This window comes from Penicillium expansum (assembly GCF_000769745.1).
Source record: "Penicillium expansum strain MD-8 chromosome Unknown contig224, whole genome shotgun sequence".
Taxonomy (NCBI): Eukaryota; Fungi; Ascomycota; class Eurotiomycetes; order Eurotiales; family Aspergillaceae; genus Penicillium; species Penicillium expansum.
The window spans coordinates 103829-117131 of NW_015971275.1; the positions used below are offsets into that span (position 1 = coordinate 103829).

General features: G+C 47.2%; 4 protein-coding genes across 4 annotated transcripts; 1 reads left to right on the forward strand and 3 right to left on the reverse strand.

Annotated features, from left to right (window-relative positions):
- Nucleotides 1-852: 852 nt before the first annotated feature.
- PEX2_066760 (YchF/Obg family ATPase) lies at nt 853-2412 on the reverse strand (the record flags this gene model as incomplete). The annotated part of the gene is made up of 6 exons (XM_016743947.1): nt 853-1157; nt 1212-1467; nt 1518-1589; nt 1643-1785; nt 1840-2062; nt 2197-2412. 6 exons carry the CDS (start codon nt 2410-2412, stop codon nt 853-855), a joined length of 1215 nt encoding a protein of 404 aa, XP_016599660.1.
- Nucleotides 2413-4268: 1856 nt separating this feature from the next.
- On the forward strand, nt 4269-5313 carry PEX2_066770 (uncharacterized protein; the record flags this gene model as incomplete). The annotated part of the gene is made up of 3 exons (XM_016743948.1): nt 4269-4421; nt 4536-4982; nt 5035-5313. 3 exons carry the CDS (start codon nt 4269-4271, stop codon nt 5311-5313), a joined length of 879 nt encoding a protein of 292 aa, XP_016599661.1.
- A 177-nt stretch (nt 5314-5490) lies between these two features.
- Nucleotides 5491-6886, reverse strand: PEX2_066780 (DUF2855 family protein; the record flags this gene model as incomplete). Its single annotated transcript, XM_016743949.1, has 2 exons — nt 5491-6637; nt 6717-6886. The coding sequence occupies 2 exons, from the start codon at nt 6884-6886 to the stop codon at nt 5491-5493; spliced, it is 1317 nt and encodes a 438-aa protein (XP_016599662.1).
- A 2010-nt stretch (nt 6887-8896) lies between these two features.
- On the reverse strand, nt 8897-11089 carry chs3 (putative chitin synthase activator (Chs3); the record flags this gene model as incomplete). Its single annotated transcript, XM_016743950.1, has 2 exons — nt 8897-8946; nt 9010-11089. 2 exons carry the CDS (start codon nt 11087-11089, stop codon nt 8897-8899), a joined length of 2130 nt encoding a protein of 709 aa, XP_016599663.1.
- Nucleotides 11090-13303: the final 2214 nt, after the last annotated feature.

Consider the following 13303-nt stretch of genomic DNA (forward strand, 5'->3'; position numbering starts at 1 on the left):
GACAAAGTCATTCGATACTTACCATCGCGTCGCTCAGTTGCAATCATGATATTCGGGATCTGCTGCCGTTACCCATGATAGGTTACACGATCTCGCTCGCCTTCTCGATCACATACAAACAACTCAGAGAAAGCAAATTACCAAGCGCCCGCCACACAGCCATTTCCCAACTTCGTCTATTTCACCAATGTCTTGAGAAAATGCGCAGCACGTGGTGGTCGGCCACTGTGATGGCTCGTCTAGGCGAGCGTGTGTTGAACAACATCCAACTCACCACCAACCAGGAACGTTCCACAGGTCCAGAAATAAATATCACCCGACTAAACTCTCAGCATGAATCGAGCCGTATATCTACACAGCCACTTGTTTCCACTCATGATATGCAGTCCCACTCGGGTATCGACATTCCGCATGTGGCGACACGGATTAATGCAGCATATCAGAGCACACACTCTCTGCCTGATGATCGACTGGGATCGGATAGACCTTCGAATTTCGAAGTAGACAGCATGCAATTTTTAACAGATACTCAAATTGGGGATTTTGATACCTTTTTTGGCAATTTCCTTGACGTTGGTTTTCCAAACTCCGCGAATGACCAATTGTTACTAGATCTCGACATGCCCGACTTCGAATTTGTTCAACCCGATTTAGGCTGATGGAAATTTCGCAAAAGTGAAAGGTTCTTAAATAAATGTAATGCTGGTCACATAAAGTATCATTGCTATTCATCAAAGGGTATCTAATGTAACAAGTTCAACAGTATAATGAGTATTTACCTCGTCCCACTACAGTAGTAGTAGACATTATGTACTCTGACCTCTCGCAAGTTGGAACTCTGAATTGAGGTCTCTACTTCTTCTTGGGCGGTGCAACATTGAACTGGAAGTGCACGATGTCGCCATCTTGGACGACGTAAGACTTGCCCTCCTGTCTGTACTTTCCAGCAGACTTGATCGGGCCCATGGACTTCTCGCCGTTGCAGAGGTCGTGGAAGTCCTGGTACGCTACAACTTCGGCCTTGATGAAACCACGCTCGAAGTCGCCGTGAATGACACCAGCTGCTTGTGGGGCCAGAGCTCCCCGCTTGATCGGCCAGCAGCGGATCTCTTTCTCACCGGCAGTGAAGTAATACTGCAGTCCGAGCTTGGTGAAGCCTGTCATGATTATTAGTGTGGGGTACGGTAATTTAAGCGATATCGGGGACATACCTTCGGTAGTAATCTTTCCCAGGCGGCTCTGGACCTTGATATCGGCCATGAACGCCTCGAGCGCTGGCTTGTCATCCCTCAGGGACCACAGCTTCTCCTCAAACTCGACGGAGAAGGGGATAATATCTGACCCTTGGCCGCCGTGGGCCTTAACCCACTCCGCGATCTTGGGCAGGTATTTGCACTTTTGGCGGAGGTAGTCCTTCATCGTAAGGTTGATGAGGTAGATTACCGGCTTGGTAGTGATGAGGCGCAACTTGATATTGTTAGCATTGTGTCTTGCGTATTATAGAATCCCGGACTAACCTTCTCGTTGATCAACTCAATTTCAGGAGTTGTCCACTCTCCATCCCTAACAGGCTTATCCTGTTCCAAGAGCTATCAGAGAGTTAGCAAACCACACATTTATTCGAAGAGAGAGCAATGCATACCTCCTTGATCTTGGCAGTCGTCTCATCGAACAGCGGCAGCATCTTGAACTTTCCACCAGCCTTCCGGACAATTTGCTCTTCAGCAATCTTAGCCTTGGCAAGAATATCCAAATCCTTCTTACACAGCTCGCTCTGAATGGTATCTGCACAGCACCATCAGCGTCTATTTCTCTTGCGTTAGAAGGGGAAATTCTTACCCAAGTCGCGAACAGGATCAACAGAGTCATCGACATGAAGAACCTCATCGTTATCAAACGCTCTGACAACGTGGTACATGCCATCCACAGCCTGAATATGACTCAAGAAGGCATTTCCCAAACCGGCTCCCTCGCTCGCTCCCTTGATTAATCCAGCGATGTCCGTAACCTGCAAGTACGCGGGGTATTTACTCGGCGGGTTCCAGACCTTGCACAGGAAGTCCTATCTCACATCATTAGCTGGGGGCTCATTGTATTTATGTTTTAGTGACCGAAAAGGGAAAGAGCCTCCCGGGAGGGCTAAGATCCATCACGTGGCAATACCCGCACAGAAATCGGAAACTGGGAAAAACATACATATCTTGGATCAGGAACAACGCAACGCGCTTCATTTGGCTCGATGGTGCAAAATGGGTAGTTTTCTGCCGCAGCGCTCTGTTCGGTCATGAGGTTGAACAGCGAACTCTTGCCCACGTTGGGTAGGCCAACACAACCCATCTTGAGGTTGGACTTGACGCGCCCGAAAGCGACGACATTGTTCGTCGGCGCTTCCACTGCTTTCTTGGGAGGCATATTGGATTACAGTTATCGCTGGATGGAGTTTTTGTTTTCCTAGGTTTTTCTACAGTTTGCAAAGGCTAGTGTGCGTGCCACTTCGAATTTTTTTATGAATTAGCCGTCCTACCGCCCAATACCTTTTCCAGGTATGGGTCCGTCTCAGAATACAGAGATTTCTCGCAAAACAGACATTTTAAGAAATTAGGTACCTTTTATATGGCATGTCTATACAAACGGTACTTCGATATGACTTATTCGCGACAGGTTTCTTCAACTCCTAGAAATAATTAGGGGTAATATAGTAGTACCTATATAGGGTAGAGGAAGTAGCTTTTTATTTCATATTAGCCTAGAGAAGGAATATCAAGTATTCTTTTCCTGTTAGAACACTTACGTCTGTATGTATATCTCTTACATATGATGCTTTTTGAATATGATCTTTAGAGCTCTAAATGAGATATCTAACATTGATTTCGGTACTATCAATTAAACTAGACTCCTAGTATTCATTAATGCTCTTATCTAACATTTAGCTATTGGGAGAATTAAGAAAGAAGGTGTTAAGTGCATGTACTTTTTGCGTGAACATCCCATACAAAAGATACCTAATCCTTACAACTTCTGTTTTCCGCGAAATTTCTGTTTAGTGAGACAGATCCACATTTACTAAGTGTGGGCTGGTAAGAGGGATATGGGCCCATCGCTGCATGGATACTTTGGTAGAGCAGATATGATCTCTGAATATCTTAGATAAGACTTTTCTGATTGAAAACTTTACTTAGGTTCCTGGAAAAGAATATAATTACATAGTAAAAAGAAATAACATAGAATATATCTTAGCTACGGAGTAGATAAATTTTGATTAAAACTGTTAAACCCCGGCAACTGCACTACTTAATTATCTTTCTATGCTCTAGTCTATATATGTAAATAGTAAATTAACCATCGGATGTACAGTGTGAAAGGTACATGTAACTAGCCATTTTCGGCAGCCGATTTACCGATTCGCGCTGTGGCACAGAAATGTTCACACATATAATTTAAGTGTATAAGAGCCAATCATATGTATGCTTCTTCACTCTAATATACTAAGGCTCAAGTACTTGAATAGATTGTATACTCTGAGAAGTAGGTGTCATATGATCGTGGGAAGATGTTTCATCATAGATCAAGGAATGCCCCTAGCAAGTCGCCAGAAACAATCACCGAGTACTGACCTTGAAAGCTATTCGCGACTTATTCTAACTTACGTATTTCGACAGCACCACAAGAATGTCGGTATTTCCTTCCGTGGCGAAGAGCTGCGCTTGTAAGGTTTGAGACCTTGAAATCACCTCCCCGACCCCGTTTAGGAATGTCCGCTCCGTCGCGCGGGCACAAGTATAAAGACACACAATGCGCCATAATTCCCCGGCTATGAATCCGCCAGCTCACATTCAATTGAATTCTTAATATAAATTCTAATTTATCAAGCTAAACATTGCTTGGGTCTTTGACGATGTTCCGCCAACACATTACCCGCTCTGAGTTGATGTATGGTCGTTCCTCCTAACCTTTCCATAACAACCTAACACATATTCTATTAGTCTTGATCAAGCATGCATTTTTATTTCAGAAGATCGCCATCCGGTGTCTGTCACTGGAAGACTCAATCTCACTCTTGCACAAGTGGTCTCGGTCAAGAGTATCAAAGTGAGATTGAGGGGAACATTTGCGATGTGAGGACTCCCACCATGTAGTTTATTATTGACTATCTTCTTACTTCTGCTTATAGCCCCATTGAGGGAATCCTGGGATCAGAGAGCCGCGAACAGATCACATTCGAGCGAGAACAGCCAATAGCTTCTTCGAAAACACTCAACGCATTCCAAATGCCGGCAGGGAACCACGCATTCTTATTCGATATTCCACTTCCAAGTAAGATTTTCAACACAGCGACTGGCGCCAACCATCAATATCATACATATCGCGTAGAAGCCATTATCGAGCGACGCCTCAAAAGCGATTTCATGGTCTCCCAACCGGTTAGGATTTATCAAGTCTCCGATTTAGAGACAAGTTATTTGAGGCCCCATTGCCCACTAGTTAGTATTTTGCATTGAATACGTCCTCTCACATACATCAGCTCATGATACTAGACTCTCGAGGGTCACTCCAAGGAAAATATCCAGTATCGGCTCTCCATCACTGACCGAAACGTTCCCTTTGGTTGCACATTTCCTGTGGAATGCTGGTTTGCACCGCTGTTGAAATACGCCAAGCTCGACACTGTCACAATCAAGGTTATTGAGAAACAAACTGCACGATTGGAAGCTACTGCTGCAGAATCAGTGCGACACAACATGCAGTTCATAACCGCTGCACAAACTCATACTGTTTTCTCCAAGACCATTGATTTCTCTCAAGGAGATGAGTCTCCGGTAGATGATCTCTCGGAAATTGAATGGCGCTTCACCACACCCGTTTCTCTGCCTCAGAGTCTCGACGCTTGTTCGCAGAGTATCTCGACTAGACACCTCAAGATCACCCATGAGCTTTCTATCACTGCTGAGTTCCGTGATGAATCGGGGAATGTAACAGCTGAGGTATGCAAATGATACAGTCGAAGATTTATAGTATATAGCTGACAAAAATTAGATTACGGAAATTATGCCATTTAAAATTCATATGACACCTAATGTGATTGGGGAAAATGCGTCCATTCATGGGCAAGATATCCAGCTCTTACAAGGAAGCCAAAGTCCTCCTCCGGCTTACAGGGATTGTTTTGCGGATTTGATAGTGTCGGCAGCTACTCAGCTGGATTGTTGTGAACATCCGATGCTAGCAGAGTTCAATTCTGCGCGTTCTTCCAGTGAGCAAACTGCGAGTATTCACATCATGGAGCCTGCTCCCCGATACGAAGAGGTCGTATAGTCTGTTTGAGTTTGGTCTCTTCTTCTGTCCACTATTTTTCTACTCCGGTGTTGATGTTGCATCATTTCCATCAGATTTTGGAACAATTTCCAGAGCCTTAAGGGCCTGTTCACGAATAATTTCTCATTTTACCTGTCAAGTGCTACATTCAAACTAATTCATGTCGAATTGCATGTCTCATTGCATCTTGTAAACCAATCCCTCTTCGGCTCCCACTTGTCCACGACACAGTCTATCCCACCCTCCCTCGACACCAGAGACACCACTGCCAAAAACAATCTGCAGTCCCGGTTCGCTCAAGTGTCGCTCATCCAGCCATTTTTCCCACTCTGCGTCTCTTGTTGCGAAGTAGGCTTCCGGGCCGACAGACTCGAGTATCGTGTCTTGAACACCGGAAGTGTTGTATTGAACCTTTCCAAGCTCCTCCATCGCCGCTCTCCCAACAACAAGCTCCTCGGTCGAGTATACTTTCTGCTCATTTCCAACCTGGACGATGACAACCTTGCAAGATTGCAACTCAGCATGATTCTTGATCAGAGAAAGTGTGTCTTTGAGAGCATTCGCACGACCACCGAAGTCAATGATAACAATCTTTGAAGGCTTGCGGCTAGCCAGCCACTCCGCAGACCCCTTAGAATCAACATCCCCATATGCCACCACCTTAGAAGGAACAGAAGTAGGCAAACTCCGATCCGCTTCCTCGATGCGTGACACGGCTGATGTAACATGCAACAAACCAAGGGGTGCCGAACTATCCGGCTTTCGCGACAGATAGTACGAGAAAACACGCGCCGTCTTTGTTGACGCAGCCAGGTTCACGACAACCGCAGACGACAAATCCCCGTCGGATAGGGTCCATTGCAACCCAGCTTGGCTTCCCAGTGGATGGATGGGAGGTTGGGTTGAGTTGGACGAGAACACATACTCGCTGAGAACGAACCCGGCTACCCCGCCAATGAATAGTGCGGTCCAGGCCATGCGATCTAGCTCATCCTGTGCAGAATCCGAAAGAGGATTGTGCGCGGTGGTTAGGTCCAAGATTGGAGTCGATGTCGGAGTTACCCTGTAGCGGTTGTACAGCGGCATTAGTTGTTGACGATGGTCGCTGATCTCGACCCAGTGGCCATCTGGTGAGCCGCGCTTGAGTTTAAGGTCGGTTGGTGTGTTGATCGTGGGCCAGAATCCGTAAAGGAGTGTACCTTTGGATAGTTCGGGAATAGTTGTCTCTTCCACCGTTGCATAGCCCCAGGCTGGAACGATTCCCCATGCCGATGAGTCGTTGTATGGTGCGGGATAGTCTTCAGATACGGGGTACGCGTCCCACCTGCCGGCAATTGATGAGAATCTTATTTCAGGTCGTCTTGTGATAGTTTGTATAGTGTGGGTAGATATTGGGAACATACCAACGCAAGAATCCACCCATTCTGGCATAGGTCAAATTGTTTGAACTGAGGCTGATCAGTTGCGTACGAATTCTTACTGATGAGTCCGATAGTTCCCGCTGAGCAGGGACTTCGAGGTTGAAGCTGGCATGCTGGCGGTTGTCCAGCTTTGAAATCACATGAACACCCATGGTTGATCAGTTTAGTCGTGGGAAAATTGTCGATTAGAATGAGTTGGTTCTCTTAAACTGCTGGATTAGATCAAAGAGGCGAAAACTCTCCTGTAGGGGGCCCTTACCAGCTTGTTGAGGTCATTTATTCTTTAAACCTGATTGATTACTGATCACAGGCATGAAGATCATCCGGCGGGGAAACCCCGCCAGCTGAGAAAGACTGCGAGGGTCGGCACGATTATGCCACTAATGCAACCCCGAAACTCTAGAGTTTGAGAATGTACAATTGAGGCTAAGGAGGACCTAGGAGGTGTTCAAATTAGACCCACAGCCTTCCAGGGCTACTGAAATAGCATCCCTAATGCATTATATTATCGGTAGCTGCTCATTGCAAACCCACCTACCAATTCGGGTGTCTCCTTTCTCTGCAGCGGCGAGCAGTGCCTTCGGGGTCCGTTGTGCAGTGAGAAATAAAGAAGAACCATGGCAGCTAAGTATCCCGAGAACATCAAGCCTTAAACTCTTTGCGACACTCACAGCCTCAGGTTGCATTACAGCAACAAGGTTCTCTACTGGCTCCTTGTTGAACAAGTAATCTCACGATCTCAACCCAATCTGGCGCATTCGACGACATCGAGTGTTTTTGATATATATTTACATTGAATGCTGGATCTTTGCTTTTATTTGGAATATTTGCGAGGCCTCTGTTATTATATAGACTTCAGGCTCACCAGTTCATACAGAAGAAGGAGACAAGAAGGATATAGCTATAGCTTACTTTTAGGGGCTTAAGTGAACTTAAAATTGATTGTTCAACTGCACCACTAACTAAATTATCTAGGGTTATACCTATACCTATGCCACCGGCTCTTCGACCAAGGATTGAGCACTAAATTATATCGGACTCGGGCTCCATATTCCAATAGCCTCCACTCTCAAGCAAGGCTTTGACGAAAGTGCTCCTTTGATCAAGAATAGCTGGAGAAGACTATCCGGCCAGCTGGCGATCTGAAAGTGCTTCAAGACTTCCCGCACAGATTCAACATGTCCCTGTATACAAGCGTGACCGAAGTTATCCTCAAAATGTTCTGGCTTGAGGCCGTTGCGAGCTCCTTCCCGAACCAGCATCAATGAGATACTGACTCTGTATGTTCTAAGGTAGGCCGTTAGCCTCTCAGCCCCGGAGTGGGGTTAGCTGCATTACCTTCACTGCCACCTGCCTACTTTCACCCAACTCTCTCAGATCAGTACTGTGCCACCTTAACATACATCTAATATAGTGAAATATTCCCTACATACCTATAAATATTCGGACAAAAAGCCCGAGATACCTACCTAGGTACAGTTCAAAACAAAACATGGTTCAGACAGTTATATCAGCGGAAGCTAGGGCCCCGGAGCATGGACGTCAGTTCTAGGAATCTAGGAGATACTCCTGGAATACGATAAAAATAGCATACAGATATCATCAATAGAATGGTGGATTGGTAGAATAAGAATAGGATTTTACAACGCCGCTAAAACAACAAATCCAGGAAACCAGCTCAGAGTAGATTTAGATTCATTCGAAGATGAGAGCGCAAAGGAATGAATGCAGATGGAAACCACCACGCAGATAGATGATCACATGGATGAGGAATGAGATGGAAGATGTAGAATAGGTACGAAAGGAGAGTGGTATAAACAGAGTCGAGAGATCAGATATGAGCTCGATACTCGAGAAAGGCAAAGATTTCAATAATGGGCATGTGAATTGAAGATTCAAGTTCAGATTCGGATCGCTTGTAAAATGACAGGTTTCATGCTCGCGCTTTGGTTGCGCGGGTGGTATGCAGAAGTTGGGATGGGGATTATGTATGTATTGTCGGTCGTAGACTGTTCTCGTGACGGAGGTTCAAGCTTGCAGTTATGTTACAATGCTTGCTGGGAGTTTCAAGGTAACCGGGCTTGGAGTGGGGATGCTTGGAAATGTGTGATTTAGATCATTGGAACAGATCATGGTCATAAAAGGGTTTGGTTCAGGTGAGATTAGAAAATGACGAATCGTTTCTGTTTGGCAGGCTTTTCGACTTCAGGTTCTGGATAATTCATACATAGTTAGTAAAATGTGCATGCACACATATCAGGCTTGGTTCACTCACCCTGGCCAGTACTCGGACTCTTATCCTTGCGCTCAGCTTTCTTGAGCCGGCCTCCATTCCGCGTTGCTCCATTGCGCCCAGCCACGCCTGGATGTGAACCCTCTGCCGCAGCTCGGATTGTAGCGATTCGATGTTTGGCTCGCTCATCGCCCTGGTCCGCCGCCTTGACATACCACACATTTGACTCGAGAGGATCACGACGGCAGCCAATACCCATTTCAGTAAAGTAGCCGACAGCATACTCAGCCTTCGCGAGACCGAGATTTGCAGCCCGGAGAGCCCACTCATATGCCTCGTTCTCGTCCTTCTCGAGCACAGGCTCCGCGCCAACGAGATACCACGCACAAAGCGCCATCATCGCCACCGGATGTCCGTTCTGCGCAGCACTGGTATAGAAATGAATACTAAGAGCCGGGTCGCGCGGACAGTTCAATTTCCCATGCTCATACGCATCGCCAAGACGATAGCAAGCCTCCACATGACCCAGCTCCGCGGATTTAGTGAATAGCTGCGCGGCATAGGTAGCATCGGGGAAGACATCCTCTCCGAAGCCCCTTTCGTGCATCACACCGAGCTCGTACGGGCCGGAGTTATACTGCGTGTCTGCGGACTCAGTCGCGCGCTTCAACCACTTGACACCCTCGCGGTACCGCTTGCCCAGCCCCATATCGCCAGCAATACAGGCGTTGGCCATGCGCATCATAGCGCCCGGGTGATTTTTCGATGCTGCCTGGCGGTAGAATTGCACCGCGCGGCTGCCGTCGACGCGACAGCCCCAGCCGAACTCGTAGCACAGCGCTGTGCGGTAGCAGGCTTCGACGTGGCCGTGTTTGCTGGCAGCGAGGAAGAGGGGGAAAGCCCGGTCGTGGTCCTCGGCGCCTTTGCTGAAGAGACCTGACGCGTACCCGTCGCCAAGGTAGTACTGTGCAAAGGGGTAGCTGCGGTCTGCGAGGCGCTGCAGGATGGATTTTGATTCGCGGAGTAGACGGGCGCGGGTTATCGGGCTGGTGTCTTCGAGGTCCACGACTGGCATCTCGCGCATCGAGTTTACCATGAACACGGCGAATTCGTAGAGCACTGTTGGCTCGTCGGTTTTCTTTACGTTCGCGAGGTACATCTCGAATGTCTCTTTGTGGCTAAGGAGAGAGGCGTTGTTTCCGACTGAGGCTTGGAGACGGGAGTTGTCGAATTGCGCTGTTGGGCCGGGCTGTGGGTATGATGTGTTGAGTAAATCGAAAAATGACGATGACCTGTTCTCTGGGGTTCCACTTGAGTTCCGTGGCGAGGATTGGGCATGTAAATACGGCGATGCGGAGAGGTTCCGGCGGTGACCACCATCTGAGGCTGAGGAGTATGTTGAAAGAGGTCGCGAAAGCCTTGATCGCCTAACAGCCAGCTTATCCGTGGAGGCGGACGGGTCATCTCCAGCATTGGGCGCGGATTTCTTTGTAGGTACCCCAGCCGGTTGTTGCTGGTGATGGTAGGTCAGAGGCTCGTAGCTATCCGACGCCTGCGCCACGCTATCCAAGCTTCCCCGCGAAGAGTCGTAACTCTGACCCTCGCGCTCCAACGAGGAGCCACTCTTTTTCGGGTTTCCGTGTTGCTCATCTTTATGTGGCTCTACCACCGACCACGAGCCGCTGCTCGCTGGGGTGTGACCGTACGGATGCGAGTGTGTGTAGTGCGGAGCCTGTGTTAAGTCTCGCCGCGGAGGGTCGGCAGGATTCCAGCTCTGCTGGGGCGGCTGTACGGGGCTGTCAAGTGACATGCCTGCGAACTCCGGGAGGTCCAATTGCGGTGTGGTAGGCCCACTGTATGCGCCTTCGATGCGCGCGCTCGAGGCATCGGGGATGTCTGCGCCATATGCGATTTTGACTGGTGAGCGTGGAGAGTTTTGAATAACGAGAGAGGTTTCGGACTGCGACGCAGGAGCAACTGGTTTGCGGTTGAGGATCAAGCTATGAGGTCGGTTCGGGATGGTCCGTGGTGATTGCGATGGGGTGAATGGCGGCGATGATCGGAGGTAAGCTGGTGGGGGAGAAGGCAGGGCCTGGCGGTGTCCCGGGGCAGGACTGGCCATGGTGTGGAAGATATTAACGAAGGTCGAAAGCGAGTGGAAGTTGAGGTAGGGGATCCATGAAGAAGAGCGACTGAGTACTTTATGGGGAATCCGTGGAGAAAAGCGAAGATCGCTAAAAGAGTGGACACGACACTATTAGAGATATTTTCATCCAAGCACGTCAAGGGAAATTACCAAGACCAAGACCAAGAAATGAAGCGAGGGGAAAGAAAAGAAACAAGACTAACAATACTAGTTCCCTTCTTTCAAATAATACTCTCTCTCTCTTTTCTTTTATATGTCTTTTTATCCTTTTTATGTTTCATACGCGCCCTACCTAATATGGTCGAGTGGGGATGAACTATTATTGTCTGCACATTCTCTCGTATAACCTATGAACACCAGAATCAAAAGATGATGCCTATCGGGTCGGATCTCCGAGACACGCCATAGTCTAACAGGTGGTCTAACAGCGCATAAGACACACCTCTAGGGTGGTTAGGTAGTACTTTGAACAGTCAAATCCCCTCTTACACTGTGGAGACGGGCACACCTTTAAGTAGCATTTAGTGCCGCATTGTTTTTAGTCTGTTTTTAGTCTGTGGTTAGTAGTTCAGTAGTGTCTTTAGTTTCTTTAGTGTCTTTAGTGTCCGACCTTTCCGGGGCTCTGTGCGTGGCAGATGTAGTGGGAAAGTGGAAGTACCCGTGGACATTATACGACTATACGGGGCACTTTTACTGGAAGCTCGTATGGAGTACCTGGAACTCAATTAGAAGAAACGGTCAGCTTTTAGTGTTTTCTGCTATTTGAAACAGAGAGGCTTGAGCGTAACCAAAAATGACGAATATGTTAACCTCTTTCCCAAAAGAGTATATCCAAATCCACTCGCACATCATATATATGTCAATGTATACTCCTTGCAGCAGTCAACCACACCGTCCAAGCACAGATTAAAAAACAAAGTACTCTCATCTCGTATGACGACCGCCTACTAGATAGTACCAGGTACCCCTCACAGTAAATACTGGGTACTGGGTACTCGGAGTTAGAGCTTACTGTACTACGTCTGGTGATGCGGAGATACCGTCAGCGTTCCAGTGAGAGCCGAGGAACGTGGCGGGACAAGGATACCGGACTCCACCGTAAAGACCTCCTAGCAAATCCGACGCCAAGTGGGTTTCTCAATTGGGTTATATTGGAATGGAAAATGAGAGTCTAGACATGATACGTTCTTTTCCTCGTGGTTCAAGAATGTACAAAGTATGTGGAAAAAGATATGCACTATGGGGCTATGAATTCTGGGGACTGCCGTGGTGATCGGCCCGCCAGTGTCGATCACATTGGTCGGATTGGGTATTGGGGTACGGAGTTGATATGTAGTACAGGGGTATCCTAGGGTTTGATATCCAGACAATACCCATTTTGGAATTGTTTCAAGTACTATGGACAAATCTAGACTGGTAGTACAAATCCCTGTTTGGTCAAGGGTTCGCACATATAAGGTGTGCATTGACTATTATATCCTGGGGGTTTGGATTCTAGATCACACCGACTCGAAACACAAGATTGTTCGTCTTATATAGATGTATCACAAAGCAGTTTATACGGGGTTTCATAGGGGTTAGGGGGATGAATTAGGGGGAAATCTACGGAGTACGGAGTACTCCATAACGTTTTCTTTTTTAATTCTTTGTCTATTGGAGTACTCTGTACTCCGTACTCCGTAACAAAGTGGCAATTGGGTATGTTAGCGTGGCAGTTAACTAAGACCCAGGGGACTAAGGGTCTTAGCTCAAAATAGAACTAAAAAAGGGGACCCCGTGATCAGAAGAGAAATGTTCCCTCGGCTGATGTTCCCCTTCTGATGGAATTTTTATTAAATTTAATATCGAACCCTGGAAGAAACACAGTGTTAACCGTGGACGAGTTATTGGTTAAGAGAGTACTCCGTAGTGTGTTAAAGTGTGATTGGATTATTGCCCCTAGCGACAAAGAACTGCCCAGAGCTATTTATTTTGGTTTTGTAATCTCTTAATATGGCTCTATGGCTAAAACAAGCCTAATCTCTCCCAGGTTAAGCGTTAAGTCCCCGTCTACAGGGTCTTTGTCTCAGAACTTCTCTTTTCCCTTTAAACACATTCGTTGCTACTTATCTATTACTTCTACATTCGCTCTTCTCTGTGTTTTAGATCAGTTTCTTGCATAGGTGGGGGCTTTGTTGATTCTCCACCTCG